At 46.8% G+C, this 16,543-nt stretch overlaps 1 protein-coding gene across 1 annotated transcript in view; it reads left to right on the forward strand.

The window, feature by feature from the left end:
- The window catches only part of PLCH2 (phospholipase C eta 2), a 631,566-nt gene that overhangs the window by 597,634 nt on the left and 17,389 nt on the right, over positions 1-16,543 (forward strand). The window contains exon 22 of the mRNA XM_078642469.1: positions 9,837-10,182. Coding sequence (XP_078498595.1) covers positions 9,837-10,182 — 346 coding nt within the window. The remainder of the gene's footprint in view (positions 1-9,836; positions 10,183-16,543) is intronic.

The raw sequence follows: 16,543 nt of genomic DNA on the forward strand, positions 1-16,543 counted from the left end.
TCAATTTGTTCAGGTTCGCGTTGAGAGCAAGGCACGTGCCCCTTAAGGAGGCCTTGCACGCGTCCCACGTGTTATATACCGAGGTGTCTGAAGGAGGATTGAGGAGAAAGAATTCACCAATAGCCTTACGCAAGGCCTTACAGGACATCTCATCCCTCACTAGAGCAGCTGGAAAGTACCACTTACGCCAACCGTCCCCCCCAGCGGTCCAATGCAGCCCCAGAACCACCAGGCTATGATCGGATAACGAGAGCGGGAAGATAGCAGACAGTTGTATATCCCCCCGAAGAGCCTGGCTAACCAAGACATAGTCAATGCGAGAGTACGAGTGATGAACGTTAGAAAAAAAAGTGTAGTCCCTAGCCTGCGTGTGAACAAAGCGCCAACTGTCTACTAGCCCCAGATCACCCACCCGACGCTTAGTTTCCTCCGAGAAAACGCCAGTGTCCGCTCTGCGCGCTCCAGAACTATCCAAGTCCTTGTCCCACACCATGTTGAAGTCACCCAGCAGGATCAAATGCCCCTCCACAAAGTCCCCCATCCTATCCAGCAAATCCTGCAAAAAGCCATTCTGACCTGTATTCGGAGCATACTGCACTGCAAAAGTACAGAGGCGGCCATGCAACATCCCCTTCACCATAAGCCAACGGCCTTCCTTATCAGCATTCACACCGACGGGCTGAAAGTGTAGGGAAGCCCGGAAGAGAAGGGCCACCCCTCTATGCTTCGTGGCCGCGGACGCCCTATAGATAAGAGGGAACTGCCTATGACGGAGTCTCAGTTCGTCCCTCCTAGCCAAGTGGGTTTCCTGGAGAGCAACCACATCTAAATGATGGTCCCCAATGTACTTCCAGAGCTTCTGCCGCTTTTGCGGGGAATTAAGGCCTTTTACATTCCAAGTTCCTATGCTAATAGGCATAATGGGAAATTAAAAACCACGCCATGCACACGCCTAGAAAGCCACTCAACCCAGGCAGCCCTCCGACACATTCTGGAGCCCAAGTCCATCGAGGACATTCAAGCAAGGGGAACCAGGGGTAAGACCCCAGCCATAACCATACTAAGGGGGCCGCCCGCCTATTCCCCGAACCTCCCAGGACGGCCACTCCTCCAGGAAGTGTAAGAGCTAAGGGAGCCATCTCACAGAGCAAAATATGAGCCGTAGGAGCAAACATCGTTGAAGACACCATCATCATACAGCTAACACACAAGGTCGCCACCACCACCCTCCCCAACACCACCCCCAAACCAAAGCGCTCTGCCATTACAACTACATGCAGAACACCAATTGACCCGCCCCCCCGGAACAACTCCAATACAAAAAAAACAGAGCACAAGGCCCGCAACCTGAAATGTAGGTTCGTCAGTTCCAATGGGCCACAGGGCACAGGGTCCACATCAGACTGGTATCGGGGTGGGGACTCCAGATCAGGGGCCCCCAGGACCAAGGCCCGGGGTGTCTTCTCCAAAAGTACCATAGTACCCCAGGGCCGCAGGGACAGAGGCGCCCCGGCGCCCGATTATCAAAGAAGGCAGGGATCATGCCGCTCCAGAGGATTGCTGGGGATCCGCAAGAGTGGCCGAGGCCACTGACGCCACCGCCGATCCCCTCTCCTGCAGACTGACAGAATGATCCGGTCTCAGCCGCTCCGGGGAAGCCCCAACTCGGTGCCAGGATGAAGAGCGATGTCGGCGCCGCGAAGAGGTGGACTGTGTCGCTTGCGATGATGAATATTCCTCCAATCCCAACAGGTCTCTCGCGGCCCTCAGAGAGCGGAGCTGCACCAACCTGTTCTGCCATCGGAATATAATCCTGAAAGGGTGACCCCAGGAGTAGGAGACGCCCTGCTCCCTTAGATAAGCAGTCACAGGCCGGAAGTCCCTCCGCTTCTGAAGCGTGGATGCTGCCAAATCCTGGAATAGCTGAGGCCGATGGTCTCGGAAGCTCAAGGAGCCGAGGGTCCTGGCGTTCCGGAGGATGCGTTCTTTAATCTGAAAATCATGGACACACGCAAGAATGTCTGGGGGGGGAGCCACCCTGCCTGGGTAGGCCAACTCTGTGCACTCGATCTAACTTACTCTCCTGAACATCTTCCTCGTCCAACACCTGGAGGAAGAGGGCCTGCACATACCCCCTTAGGTCACCAGCCTCGCCATCCCAGGGGACCGCTCTGACACGGATGTTGTTTCTTCTGGAGCGGTTCTCCAGGTCCTCGGCATATGCTTGCAAATTCAGGTTTTGATCTGTAAGGCGAAGAACATCCTGCTGCAACTGGTGAACGTCATTTGCCATATTCAAGTCATGATCTTCTAACACGGCTACCCGCTCCCCAACGCCGTCCACATCTCTCCGGACCTCACGTAGGTCCGACGCCAGTTGAGCACGAAGCTCAGAAATGTCCTCCTTGATCGAGGCAAAGAGTTCCGCCATGAAAGCCTTGGTGGCTGGCGCCTCCTCGTCTGATTGTCTGGTCGAGCCACTCGCTCCAGGGGAGTTCGGCGGTTGCGATCCCTTCGAGGCCCCCTCCTTCACTGTCCTCCCTTTGCGTGGCAAGTTCGACATCGTGGCGAAGCCTCGGGGGCAAGGCCGTCCAAGAGGTAGGCCGTGCAGGGTTTCACGGTAATGTCCAATCCCAGACACTCCGCACACACCGACAATCTCAAGTCGCAAGCAGCGCAATGCCCGGGGGCCCCCCCCGCGCGGCACCGTGTGGCCAAAGATAGGGGAAACTCCCTAGGCTGCAGGGGTCGCGTCGAGGCGCCGGGCAGGGACAGCCACTCCCAGCACGCCCGATGTCGCCCGAGCAACAAAGTTCAGGTTCCTCCCAGCCGTCCAAAGCTCACCTGCACACTCCGTCCTGGGCAGCCTTTCACTCCCCGCCGTGCGGCACCGAAGATCTCAGCAGTGGTGTCCACGGGCCCCGCAGGGGGTGGGGTGGTGTTTGCCAGCTCCTCCGAGGAGCACACTGCTGCGCTGGGCCCTCGCTCACTCCTCTTCCCCTGTCGGCACTGTGCAGCGGCGGCCGGTAGTATGGCAGCCCGGTCCTGTGCGCCACCACCACTCCAGGGCCCGGCGCTGTCTCAGGCGGGGCAAAGTTCTCGTTTGGCGGGTAGGCTCCGCTCGCATCCACAGTGCCCAGGAGAACGTCTCACGCTGCAGGCGCTATCAGCAGGCCGCGGGTGGACTCCGCTGGCCGTGCGAAACTCAGGGCCGCTGCTCGGGCTCACCTTCGGCCCACGGGCCGCCACCTTCCACGCGGGTGGGCTCCGATTCGATTCCCTTGACTGCGGGCGACTCGGGTGGGCACCGGCAGTCCGCCCTCCCCCCGGCACGTCCTCACCGGGGCAGCCGCGCACCGGTACTCGAGGTACAGGGTGGGCTCCTGGTCGCCTCGGGTCGCACTGCAAGCTCCGTCGTCCTCCACTCGATGGGGGCACTCAGGGTCGACCCGGGCGAGCTCCGTTTGTTTAGCCCGATGTATGGGGCCGCTGCTCCGCGAAGCCACGCCCAGCCGACGCCGAGTCACTGCACTCCCCGGCGGCCTCGTTTTCACGCCAAGCCGGTGCTCAGTAGGCCGGATCTGGGAGAGCACCCGCTGGCGCCTTAAGATCGCTCCAGGATGCGTCGAGAGCACCGGACCACTCCGTTCAACGCCGCCGGCCTCCGCGGATGTTTCAGAGCGGAATGAGGCCCTGCTGGCAAAGCTATACAATGCTTAGCAAGTCGGGCGCCGGAGCGACTCAGAAGTACGTCTTACTCCGACGCCATCTTGGCCACGCCCCCCACACAGTGATATTTTTTGAGGTCGCTTGGAGAAGGTGCATTATTTTGTGCAACAAGAGGTATGGCTGCCGAAAAAGGGATACCAGTCTACATACAAGGCCACATACCTTATTGGTAATTTGACGATATGGGGCTAAGTGGGCTGGTAGCGTAACGAGGGGGTGATAATAGAGCAATGGTGTAGCAGAGTTCAATGAGGATCATGGAGCACTAAAATATGGTAGTTATGGTGACCCACCATGTTGTGGCTGGGAGTGTGTTGATGTAATAATGGTAAAAGAGGTACCACTGCGGGCTGTCCTGAGGACACCAGCTACTGTTTAGAGTACTGTATGTGTGTGCAATAGTGAGGTTAACATAATGAAGGTGAGGCAGAGGTTGAAGCAGTTTGGATGATGTGCCAGGTGGCTTATGGTATCTATAGGAATAACATTTAAGGTGAAGCACAGGGTTATTACTGGTGCTGAGAGATGTGAGCTGGGTAGAATGATGTATCTTCATGTAGCTAGGAATGGGAAGTTGCAGCTATTAAGGTAATGCATTAAGCAATGAAGCAGAAAGTGGTGGAGAGAATCCTTAGAATGGTGTAACTGCTGGAATATGAGAAATAAAGGGGCTTTGTGTAAGGTGATGCATCTATCAGTGGTGGGCTCATTGTCGGCAGTATTTTCAATAACAGGACACATCTGAGGAACATTCTTGCATTTCCGTGTTCTCAAGTAACACATCTCCTTATTGAAGCAATTTCAGTCAGAGGCACTGGGCACAAGGGTAATTCACTACAAACATCTAGACCGGAGGCTTTCAAACACCACCAAGAGCAGAAAGGCACAACTAGCATAGTGTTTCAGTGGAACAGCACCAGCAGGAGAGCAAGTATAAACCTCTCTGGAAGGAGGCTTGTGGTGTCCAAGCAAGGGAGGAGCCCCAGTCAGGGAAGGTGGACTTGCAGGTGTGGGTTTGCTTTTGCCATTGGAGTCTATATTTCCATCCAACTTTGAGCATCTACTTCCTGCTTTCACACCTATTAAATGACTTGTATTGGTCAGAAGGGCTGCCAGCAGAATTTACTATGGCTGTAGGTGCGGAGGAACTATTCTCACCAACTCCCATTTGGGCTTCCTTGAAGCGCAGAGTTCTCAAGTGCTCAAGACCTTTTCTTAGCCAGTCATGAATGGTGTTACTAGGATCCAGGTGTTGCACGCTTGACCCCAGGATGACCCATCAAACATCCAATGTTGTCGCACTCACAGGCTTAGGCATCTGCCACTTATTTGGAACGTGATGTCCCAAGACTATAGAGGTTAGGCTTCCAGTAATATAATGACCCAAGACCATAGAGTTCAGGCTTCCAGTAATATGATGACCCAAGACTATAGAGTTCAGGCTTCCAGTTATATGATGACCCAAGACCATAGAGTTCAGGCTTCCAGTAATATGATAACTCAAGACCACAGAGTTCAGGTTTTCAATGTGTCCAAAAGAAGCTTTCACCTGAGCATTGCCACACAAATGTAATTGCCGCATTTCGGAAGTCCAGATTCAATGTAAATGAACGATTTCCCCAACAATGCTCAACCTCCAAGCGGCTTTGAGAACATAATCCAGTAATTCTTCCCCAGCTTACAATTAGAAAGGTTGGCAAGTATACTTGGAATGCATACAGGAATGCAGATTTATAATTTCTTCTTTTTTTTCATTTTCACGGAGTTGCCAAAGACTTCAACCTCATCCAATTAATTGTCTGCATTTGAAGAATCTGTAACATATTGAGATGTATATAAATTTAACAACCTGCCTACGCGTTTAATTTACTGTTGTTAATAATGTATTTTTCCACTTGCAAAAAACATGCTTGAATGTCACTGGATAACTTAAATGGTAGGAAAACATGATGCCTTTAAATGGTACATTAGTAATCAAATGCGGATTATATATACCTGCTGATCCTAAAGTGATAAAAAAAGTTTAAAAAAAAGATCAGGTGAAAGATTATTATTTTTTCCCATTTCCTCATTTCTTTTTTTTGTATAAAAGGCTGACAGTCCATTTCCTGAAAATGTCTAATGTTTAATAGGTAGTGTTTTTCTTCTTTGAGTCAATTTGCGCTCAAGGTTGTCTATCTTAAACATGCTAATGCTTACGTGATCTTTTCTTACAAGAAAATTTAAATTAGAAGGGGTGACTCAAATTCAATTTTAAGGTGGCTTTATTTTCTGCCTTGTCTCATTTGTAAGAAAAGCCGGGCCATTGGGAGTGTTCCAAGCTATCCTTGTATGCAGTACAAGAAGTAAAGGGGATCCAGCCAGATCCCAGATCCAACTGGTATCGGGGATCCGGCTGGCACCAGTGAAATATGCTGAATGTGTCCACATGTCATCAGATGAGACTGGGACACATTCAGCAGCGCCCGCGTGTTATCTGCTTTCTGGCCCGAGCAGCAACCGGCAAACCGTGACTGGCTTTCTTATTTTCACCTCCAGCTGTGGTCAAACAAAAGTCTTGATGTGAATGAATGAATGAACAGAATCTTATAAAGCGCAACTTAGCCCAAGGGCATCAAGGCGCTAAAGCAGGTCATCCAACACACAGTCAGAAGAATCGGCTTTACAAGTACGCTTCAGAGAAAAGCCAGGTTTTTAAGGCCTTCCGGAACAGAGAGAGAGAGGGTTGCCCTATAAGCTCAGGGGGGAGAGAGTTCCACAATCTGTAAAAGGCCCATCAGCCCTCCTTTTGTTTGAGTAGCATCCTGGCTGGGAGCTATCTGGAGCTTAACACCGAGATGCCAGTGCAATGGAGGGAAGCAAAGGCACACTATGATTGGACAGAAGGATTTTGACTTTGATCAACCCCTGCATATAAGAGCTACGTCTGCACTATAAGAATATCAGACGTATGGTCAGATGTATGAGTAGTTACACAAATAGAAATTTAAATAGCATCAATTAGTTTTTCTAAATTTCATTATTTTACTGTGCTGCTCATAAATATACAGGGTGTTAGAGTGCTTTACAATGTACAGGATGTGTTAGATAAAAAGATGAGGATCACAAAGTGTAGGAGTTAAATATCCTTCATCGAGATATGCATTTTATGTTAAGAGTGCATGGTCGGGAGAAACACAAACTCAGGATTTAAAATGTAACTCAGTGGTTGGGGTTGACTTGACTAATAAGACTTTATTATTACCCACGGAACCCTTCTTTGGAGCCTTAGAATAACAACAGATTAAAAAAAATTGTTCTCAACACATGCCTTGCAGATTGCCTGCAACTTCTTGGTGCCAGTTAGCAGTTCACTAAGCTATATTAAAAGGATGGCAATCTATGAACTGCAAGTAACAAAAGGATATCTGTGTCAAACGCAGTAACCCAATTACCCATCTACAAGAAATACAAATATGAGTTTTGCATGTTACACAATATGCTTTGAAGCAGGACCAGTAACCCTCTATGCTACTTTATAAGTCAAAACTGTGAGCAGATAAAACCCAGGGGCATATTATCAAGGACGGGCGATACATTATCGCCGCTTTTATCGGCAGGAAACTGCCGATAAAGCGGCGATAATGGGCTTGATAATGTGCTCTATGAATTCCTATCGAAGCCCATGTTAGATGTGAAGACATCTAACATGGGCTTCGATAGGAACTCATAGAGCATATTATCAAGCCCATTATCGCCGCTTTATCGGCAGTTTCCTGCCGATAAAAGCGGCGATAATGTATCGCCCGTCCTTGATAATATGCCCCCCAGTTCTCCCTAGCAAGTCCATTAACCACCAGAGTTATCTTACCATTATCACCCTAAAAGTTGCTAGCCACACAAAGATCTCTGCAGCAGGTGGCTTAACCCCATCAGATGTTTTAAAATACAGCCTCTTTGTGACCAATTAGGTAAGTCATAGCACATTTTGGGGCTTCTTCACAAGCCCCTTACGCTGCCGTATGTCACTTTTTCCCATATTAAAAGTGGCCCACCGGTGGCACAGGGGACTTGTAAATAAGCCCCTTTGTCCCAGATTATGACTATAGGTGCTATTTATTGCACCTGAATAATACCAACACAACTGGGTACGTTATTTATTGGATATGATATAAATAGCACCTATTTTGAGTTTGTAGGAAATAACATTCATATTTGGTGTTTAATGCACCAAAATCTACATCATACGTGAAATATCATTTGCTTTTCCCCAGTTAAATTTCGACTGGTTTGACCTGCTGAAATTTAACAAAGGTTTGTATGTTTTTTATGTTTTACAGTGTGTGGTTTTTTTCCTGCTTCATTTTTAAATTGTGAAGGATGGTGTGGAGTTTCAGACAAATGGGGCTGTACTCTAACTGACATCAACCCAGTACCCATGGGCTCTGTTCAGTGGCGGGAGTTTGGGTCAATATAGGTCCTTTGCTGCCACATCTTGTTTGCTGCATTTGACACAAACACATGGACTTTGCAGAGTTCATCCCTAGCTCTCCTATCCATGTGATTGGGTGGTGTGGGAGATACTTTCCACAAACTAGGAGAAAACCCAGGAGCGGCCCATGCCGCTAAGAGCGGTGGGGAAATGGCGCAGGGTGGGAGGGACTCGACAGACGACGAGGGAAAATTAATTATTTATTTAATTTTCTCTCGTCGTCATCTGTGAGTGTTTACCCCACCCCTCCCCACCGCTCTTACCTGCACGCGCCCCTCGTGAGAAAACCACTTGCCTCAACTTTTCAGATGTTCTTCTCTCATTCAGGAAGCAGAGCATTGCACACAAACATTTTCAAAAACAAGCTTCACAACAATATACTAACTTTAGATATCCAGTCGTACAGTCCGAAATTCAGTGCAAAATTTGTGGAAATCTAAGTGCCAGGGCCGAGACATTATAGGCCACTGTGGTTGTCACTACCCAGTGTCCCTGTAAGCACTGTCAAATACTAAGCCTCACAAAAAAACAGTCTAATTTTTTGGATTATTTCAGGTCACTGCAAGCTTGAAAAGATGGCCTAGACCCACTGTTTTTATTGTGCTGTTTGAAGTATGTTAAATACTTTATTGATGATCACTGCCCAAACATAGGCAGACAGCGCCACAATGTGGTAGACTGAATAAATAAGTGACAGTGTTTAGGAATAAATGCAGATGCATGGCACCTGCAAACACCTGCACCAATTAAGCTCTACCTAAATGAACCCATCTCTTAAATCGATGGTTATATATGTGTCGCAAGTTCAGTCCTGCCATTGAAATTGTCCAAGCCTTGTCCAAACCATTTCAACAGATGCCTAAATGCCAGGTTAAACCACCACTCCGCTCGTAGCTAGAAAAGTAGATTTTGATTTTGACACTCTGTGTGGTTCACTCTCTTCAACCACCACTACAGACTTTTATGGCACTTCACATTACAAACGCATACGTGCAAGCACACTTACATACTCTTCTGTACCCATGTTCAAACATCCCCCCACAAATACACATAAACTCTCTATCTCTTTTAACAATTGCTGAGGACTATAAGGAGAACATTTTCTGATTTTAAACGGGAATAGTATAGTTAAGAAGATCATCATTTTCTAATGAAAGAGGATGGATTTCTTCTTGCTTTAGAAGTGTGTGGTTGTGTTTTGAGGCAGACATGGTGTTCATTCTCTCACTTCCCATTACTCATTTACTCACTCATTCAATGCTGCTCCCTAAAATGGAAATAATTTACAAAATTCATATCTCAACTCTGTAATGTCTGTTATATAAATTTAAATAAATGTTAATAAACCTGTTCCCTTTCCACGTCCTCATAGTATGACAAAGGCAATATTGAAGGCATCCCCAATACCAGGCCCAGTACAACATGTTAAAATTCTGTCTGCACCAATTGAGTTGAACCATTATACTGTAATAACTAGCCATTTGACAACATGGTTGGCTTAGTTAGTGGTACGATCCAGTGGGCCAGTTGGGAGTAGGCCAATATTTTCAGCTTTGGTGAACTGTACTAATGAAAATATGAACATTTTCCCTTTTCTGTCTCCTGTCTGTTTGTGTGTTGTTCTACTGTTTAATAGGCCAAGCAGGTCATGGGTTTAAAAGGACTGTTCCACAGAAATCCAAAGCAAGCATCTCTCGACAGTCATGCTGTTGGACAGCTTCATCGGAAGCACTCCTTTAGCAGCCACATCCTGCGGCGGACTGCCAGCGCTCCCACCAAAGGCCAGTTGAAGAACAAAAGGGGCTTTCCAGAAATAGCCATTGACACCAAAGACAACAGCTCGGAAGGAGCCAGCGAAGACCGAGAATTGGACGACTCGTCACTGCCTCGCTTTGATACGGAGCCGGAAAGTGCATCCCCGGCGCCATCTCCCCGGGACAGTGTCAATGGGGAGCGGACCCTGCAGGGCAAGAGTTTGAAAGGTAAGGCTCATTGTTGTGGCAAAGTTAAAGGTCATAGCCGCTTTCAAGCAGGTCCCACTTTCAGTGAGCCAATCCGGAGGTCAGAAAGGGTTCGCCTCCGCGAGCCCCCAAGCGAAAAACCTGGCGTCTTTGCCCGCTGCGCCATGAATGGTTCGGGTCGGATTGGAATGGCCACCAACTGTATGAAATGCATGATTGGTTCCAAGGAGAGCCCAGACCTTGAGTGCAAATGGAGCGAGAGCGCAAGCTGGCCGGTTGCAAAAGATATTCCACAGCGTGAGCAGTATAGCAATAAGGCAGGGGAGGAAAGTCTAGAGTTAAAGTGTTATAGTGTGACAGTGCAGCCCCGGCGGCAGCCTCCAGACTTATTACCTTTCAGAAGCTGCGACAACACAGAAGACTTGCCAAGGACTGCCCAGTCTTGTATGGCCCTGGGGAAGAAAAATGGCGACTCCACGTGCCCCGGGGTGAAAGGCCACCCCCGACCGAAATGGCAGTGCCAGTCTGGTGGCAAGTATGGGAGTACTGTCAACCTGGTCGCCGCCAGCAGCGGCTCCATATCGTCCACCTCCAGCAGTCTCGAGAGCCTGGGGAGTCCGGAGTTCTCCAAGTGCTGGCCCGAAGCCTCTCGAAGGCCAGCAAGTACCCTCCAGAGAGAGATGAATGCATTGTTTGCCCAAAAGATGGAGGAAATTCGAAGTAAATCCCCCATATTCTTCGCTGGTAAGGGCAGACTTCCCCCATTGTATTTCCATTTTTAGAATCCATCAGCTCCACGCTATAGCAGACCCACATTAAGTCATTCTTAAGAACCTTTCAGATACAGGGCAATTTATATTATCCAGTGCTGTCAGATCCATGCAGATCCGAACGCAGTCCCATTCGAATAATAACAATGGGAACAAAACCTGAAACTGTTTGTTTGATCATAAGGTTTAAAAGAATAACTTAATGTAGTCCTGCTTAGAGGTTTGCACATCCTAGTATATTTGTGTATCAATTGTGGTGTGCTTGCAGCATTGCTTTTATTGTGCGCTTCAATCATTTTAGTCCATCCGTCATGTAGACCATCTCCCAGTTCACCTTGTGTATGTGTTGTGTATTTAAATCTATGTGCTTGACTGTGAATGAGGCTGGGTACTTGTGACAATAATATGTTTGTGAATGACCGAGAGCTTGATTCAGAGTTTGGCTGAGAAGATACTCTGTCACAAACACAAGAGATATACTGTACACCATATTACACATGCATTACAGTCTGTGACACTTATAGAGCAGACAGCATATCTGCCACAGTTTGACAGCATATCCCACCCATTAAACTCAAAATTAGACTCTGAATTTTGATTTAATTAAACCGTTCCCACCGCCAATGAGGCAGACACATGGTTGAAGCTGCATGATGGTCACTGTAGACACCTGCTTTATGACAGTATCACATAAGGCCACAAGAAGGCTACACTGAGATATTAAACAAAAAGCACAGGTGCACCACTTATTAATATTCAATACCATGTATAATAATGACCGTAACAGAGTGTACAATGTCCTGCGGAAACATTGGCATCTGTTAACGGAGATACCAAACCTGAAAGGAACTTTGGCGGTAAGACCTAAGGTGAAATACAGGAGAGGACAGAACCTACGTAACATATTGTGTCCCAGCTACGTTACCACACCCAAACCTCAAATGTGGCTAACTTCATCGGCTAAGGTTTTTTTTACATGCAATGAATGCAGTGTGTGCAGATTTGGTAGGAATAAAACAAAAACATTCTGCTACAATACTAAACGGAGGTATACCATTAATCATTTGATTAATTGTAAATCAAAGTATGTAACATATGTACTGGGCTGTCCCTGCGATAAGATCTATGTGGGCAGCACCAAGAGGCCATTAAAAATAAGAATTCAGGAGCACTTACGTGCACTCCGTAATGGGGACCTCAGATTCCCCTTAACCTATCACATGCAGGAGAAACATGGAGAAAATGATGAGTTTTGGTTCATGGGGATTGACCACATCCCAGCCCATCCAAGGGGGGGGCAATAGGGAACTGGTCCTGAGGAAAAATGAAGCCGGGTGGATCAGTAAACTAAGATGTGTGGAATTAGGCTGTGCTGTTGTGAACAAGTGATGCTCATGACCTTGTTTTTATGATAGAATCTTTTGATATTGGAATAAAGAAAAAAACTTTTTGGGAAGAACACAGTTGTTGAAGATAGATGTTATACTTGTTTTTGTTGAATATTAATAAGTGGTGCACCCGTGCTTTTTGTTTAAAATTGTTGAGTTCCAAAAGGAATAACATTGTGACAGTGGGTGTGATACAGTGTGCACACACAACCTCACAAGCATAGATGAGGTAAGAATAACAAAGGGCTAGCAACTCAGGTGCTGTCGATCAGAGGGATCCACTGTCGAGAGCATTATCGCTACACTGGGATATATTTGCCAGTGACATATCCCCTTTCTCCCCCTCCCTCACTCAGCCCATCAAATCCTTGACTCCGTAATCCAATCCCAATTTGGCATTACATTTATGATGTTCTACGTGTTGCACGTCAAGTTTGAGGCGACTTACCACAATGAAAATACCTTCTCTGTCCTACTCTTTTCCACCTTGAAGGTATGTTTGTGCACATCTAAATACCTATAAATAACAAGCACGAGCAAAGTCAATAGGTCCTTCATTTAAAAGATGCTTGCCAACCTTTTGGTGTTGCCAATGTTGGTCAAAAGCCAAGGTCAGCAGTATTATGGTGGCACACATGCATCACCACATATCCTCAGGCACATGTTATGATGCAGCGGTCATTTGGCCTTTCTTTTAGTATGCTGTTCCAAGATGGCAGACATAAATAAATAGAAATAATGCACAAAAGTGCATTCAGTGAAAAGAATGGTCCTAAAGAAAATTGAAGCTGCTGGGTCCTACTAAAAAGTTGTATTTTTAAATTATATAAAAAAATGGAACACAATTGAAGAAGCAACAGAGAGGCCAGGGGAATAAGGGGAGCAAGCCGAAACTGTCCATGAGTGGGGGTGAGCATGGAAGGGCAGTGGTGCAATATAAAACCGCAAGGGAACATAAAAAAGTCTGAGTTGGACAAGGAGAGGTGGGGGAAGCAGCAGACGGGTTTTAAGGGATGGGTGGCAAAACAGAGAGCATTCAAGGAGACAAAGCACATAGGGGAGAAGAGGAAAGGGCTAGTTGGTCTGCTGAAAACAAAAGAAAAAGTAGTTGCGTGAATGTAAGAAGTAGAAGGATGCAAGCCTTTCATCAAAACAATGGCTACGCAGATATGCTCCAGGGAAGGGACAAACTCAAGGAGAAGAAGGAAAACCACCCGATAAGAAGTAAGCAAATGAGCTTGACAAGAAAGTCAACCAGAAAGCAATGGCTTGACCTAAAACCACTGTAAATATTTGTATTGTACACAATAGGTCATTCTAAAGCTAACAGATAAAGCTGTCTACAGGCAAGACCAAAAAATGTTGAGAGTGAATGCTGATCGTTGAGCCTCAAGGATTACACAGAAGAATAAAATAGGTAAAGCCATCATTGGAATACAATAACAACTCACCCTGCCTCATGGATATCCATAAGGCCATTAGTTTATCATTAATCAGATTGAACCACAAATGTTCATATTTATTCACCTATCACATACCTCTCACTAACATTAAAGGCTGAGTAAAGCCACCCAACAACATGGCTTCACCACAGGTGGTTCTCCAGCAATTGAACCCAGTGTTCAACATCCACATGAAGCAAAGGCCACAACACTCACCAGAACATCCTATCTGAAAGACATTATCAAATAAACCCACAAAAGAACAAGGCCTCAGAAATGGCAGGGGTATACTTTACAAATATTGGTACTATAGTACCATAAAAAATAATAAGATATTTTGGCACAATATAACCTGTTTTGCTGTAATTGGTTGTCAGCCTATTGTCAGACTTCGGTGTCCACTGTGAATGTTAGTAGCTTTTTTAATAGGATTTAAATGTATGTAGACAGAGGTCAAAAGGTGAGATCTTTAACAGTGTGGGTGTCTAATTTTGCTTAATCAATATTTCACCCAACCCCCACTCTATGGGTTATTTGTAAATTCCCATTTAAGAGCAGTATAGGCATGTGACAGAAGAATATATTATTCTCCCATTAATGTGGCCTTAAATAGTCGACATAAGTGAAGACTCAGGGAATTCTAAATGGAGGGCTATGCTCACTGCACGGAGGAATCCATATTGGATCCCAAGAAGAACAAATCATTGAGTCACGATGCTGGACTAAATCCATGTCTGTTTTCCTCTCCATCTGCAAAAGGCAACGGTTAAAGGCGTATGCGTCGATGAGCAAGCTCTGGTCTCAATAATGCGTTTTTGTAAAGTAGAACCTGTGTAACCCAAGTCTGGCACATTGAACCTAGAATTTAAGCTGTGGCATCCTACTTTAGGGAACACTTGCAGACGGGCTTCTAACTTTTATACTATGTGATAGAAAGGCCTGCGCGTTCTTGAAGTGTAAGGCTCAGTTAGACACAGAACATCACAGAAAGCCACAGTTTCTCGCATAAAGAGCTCCTACACTGCCAGGAACATGGAGCAACCAGGAACTTTGTATCAGCAGATCTGAGGGCAGTGCTTAGCTAACACTTGGAGAATTTGCCTTTAATATAGGAAACATTACTGTAGATTATTAGTCTTCCACTTATGTCTGTGTGAAATCTGCAGTCACATCTTTGTATCCTAGAAGGATCCATTTTGCCCTTTATGCTTCTGAGCAAGATAAAATGAGTACCATTGATGTGAGTAACAGTAATACTGGGTGCTGGGTTACGTGCTATGTGCAAATGTTTGTGCTCAATGGTAATTGCACTAAGGACCCAAGTGTGAGCAATTTCTGCAGCACTGTACAGTTGTGCAAGACAATATAATGCCAGGTAGGCGTGGTCCCAGAATATCGTAACTAAATATCTTCTGAAAGAAATGTTGTGTCCTAAAGATCATTTACACAAATAAAGCCCTTTGAAGCTAATGAATGAAAACCACGAACCAATGGGATGATATTTTTGTAAACAATATATAGAACACTATAGGCCCAATTTACAAAGGGCCTCCGCACTCGTGGCACGGGTACTGCAGTCGTGGCGAGATATACGCATTGCACTCACTCATTGCAGGGGTCCCGCCACGAGTGTGGGGCACCCCGCCACGACCGTGGGGTCTCCATCAACGAGTGCGGAGGCCCTTTGTGAATCGTCCCCTATGTTTCGATCAGATGATAGTTTTGCTAAAGAAATTCCAACATACTCATGCATTTGTGAACTGCGTGCCATCCGCCCTCTGCGTTTATAGTGCTCCAAAATGGGAAACACTGTGCTAGCAGATCAAGCATAAAACATTGTCTCGTTATTATTACATTTTATCATTGTAGGGTCAAACGGAGGGCCAGAGTTACATGTTCCTATGAACAGCTCTCACAAGCAGATAGGCTGCCTTTTCCTGGTGAGAAAAATAGCGTTCCAGTGTGTGTTCAGCTAGCAGTACCACTGGCAAACCCACATTTGGCCTTTTGCTTTCACCTGTCTATAAAGCTCATATTACTTGGTTGTACCCTAATTCATGAAACTCCCTGCTGCCTTCTGTGGCAGCCCCCGCAAACCTCAGGTGGGATGGGGGGATGGGAGATTAGGGAAATAATAAGAATGAAAAAAACCGTTCCTGTTCTGCCGCCTCGGTGCTCCTCTTCTCTCCTGATGGTGTCCCAGCAGTCCTTGGGACTCCAGCACAGGCTCCCCACCCAATCCCGGCGCTGCTGTCAAAAGCATAAGAGCAGCGCCAGGATTGATCTGAGCAGCTTGGTGTGCTGCTCAGACAATGCCGGGGATTCTGTGCTATTTCTCTAACCCGTCTGTACAACACAGCTGGGTTGGAGGAACCTAAGTGTGAATGAGGGTTTGGCCAGCCTAAGTCGGCCGGCCAAACAGTCATGCGCACTTACAGTGCTGCGCTCCTCCTCCCCTGCTGTCATCAAGGCCCTGCCCAGACATGGCTGGCTCTAGCGGGGGAAAAAAATGATAATTGGTTTATTATTATTTAATTATTCCCGTATTTTCAGCGGGGTGGCCCTCCTCTGCCATAGCATAGGAGCCGCCGCTGACTAGCACATGGCGGATGAAATTATGCAGCCACCACCACACTTTTTGACTCAGTTTAAAGAGCCTGAACAAAAACACTCAACAAACTAACAGTCTTGGCACTACCCCATATCACCTCAGCCTCGAATACCTTTGTCTGTCTTCAACCCACAGGCCATACCTAACATTACGAGTGGAGGATGTGCTGAT

The sequence above is a fragment of the Lissotriton helveticus genome, chromosome 5_1, assembly GCF_964261635.1.
Source record: "Lissotriton helveticus chromosome 5_1, aLisHel1.1, whole genome shotgun sequence".
Classification (NCBI taxonomy): domain Eukaryota; kingdom Metazoa; phylum Chordata; class Amphibia; order Caudata; family Salamandridae; genus Lissotriton; species Lissotriton helveticus.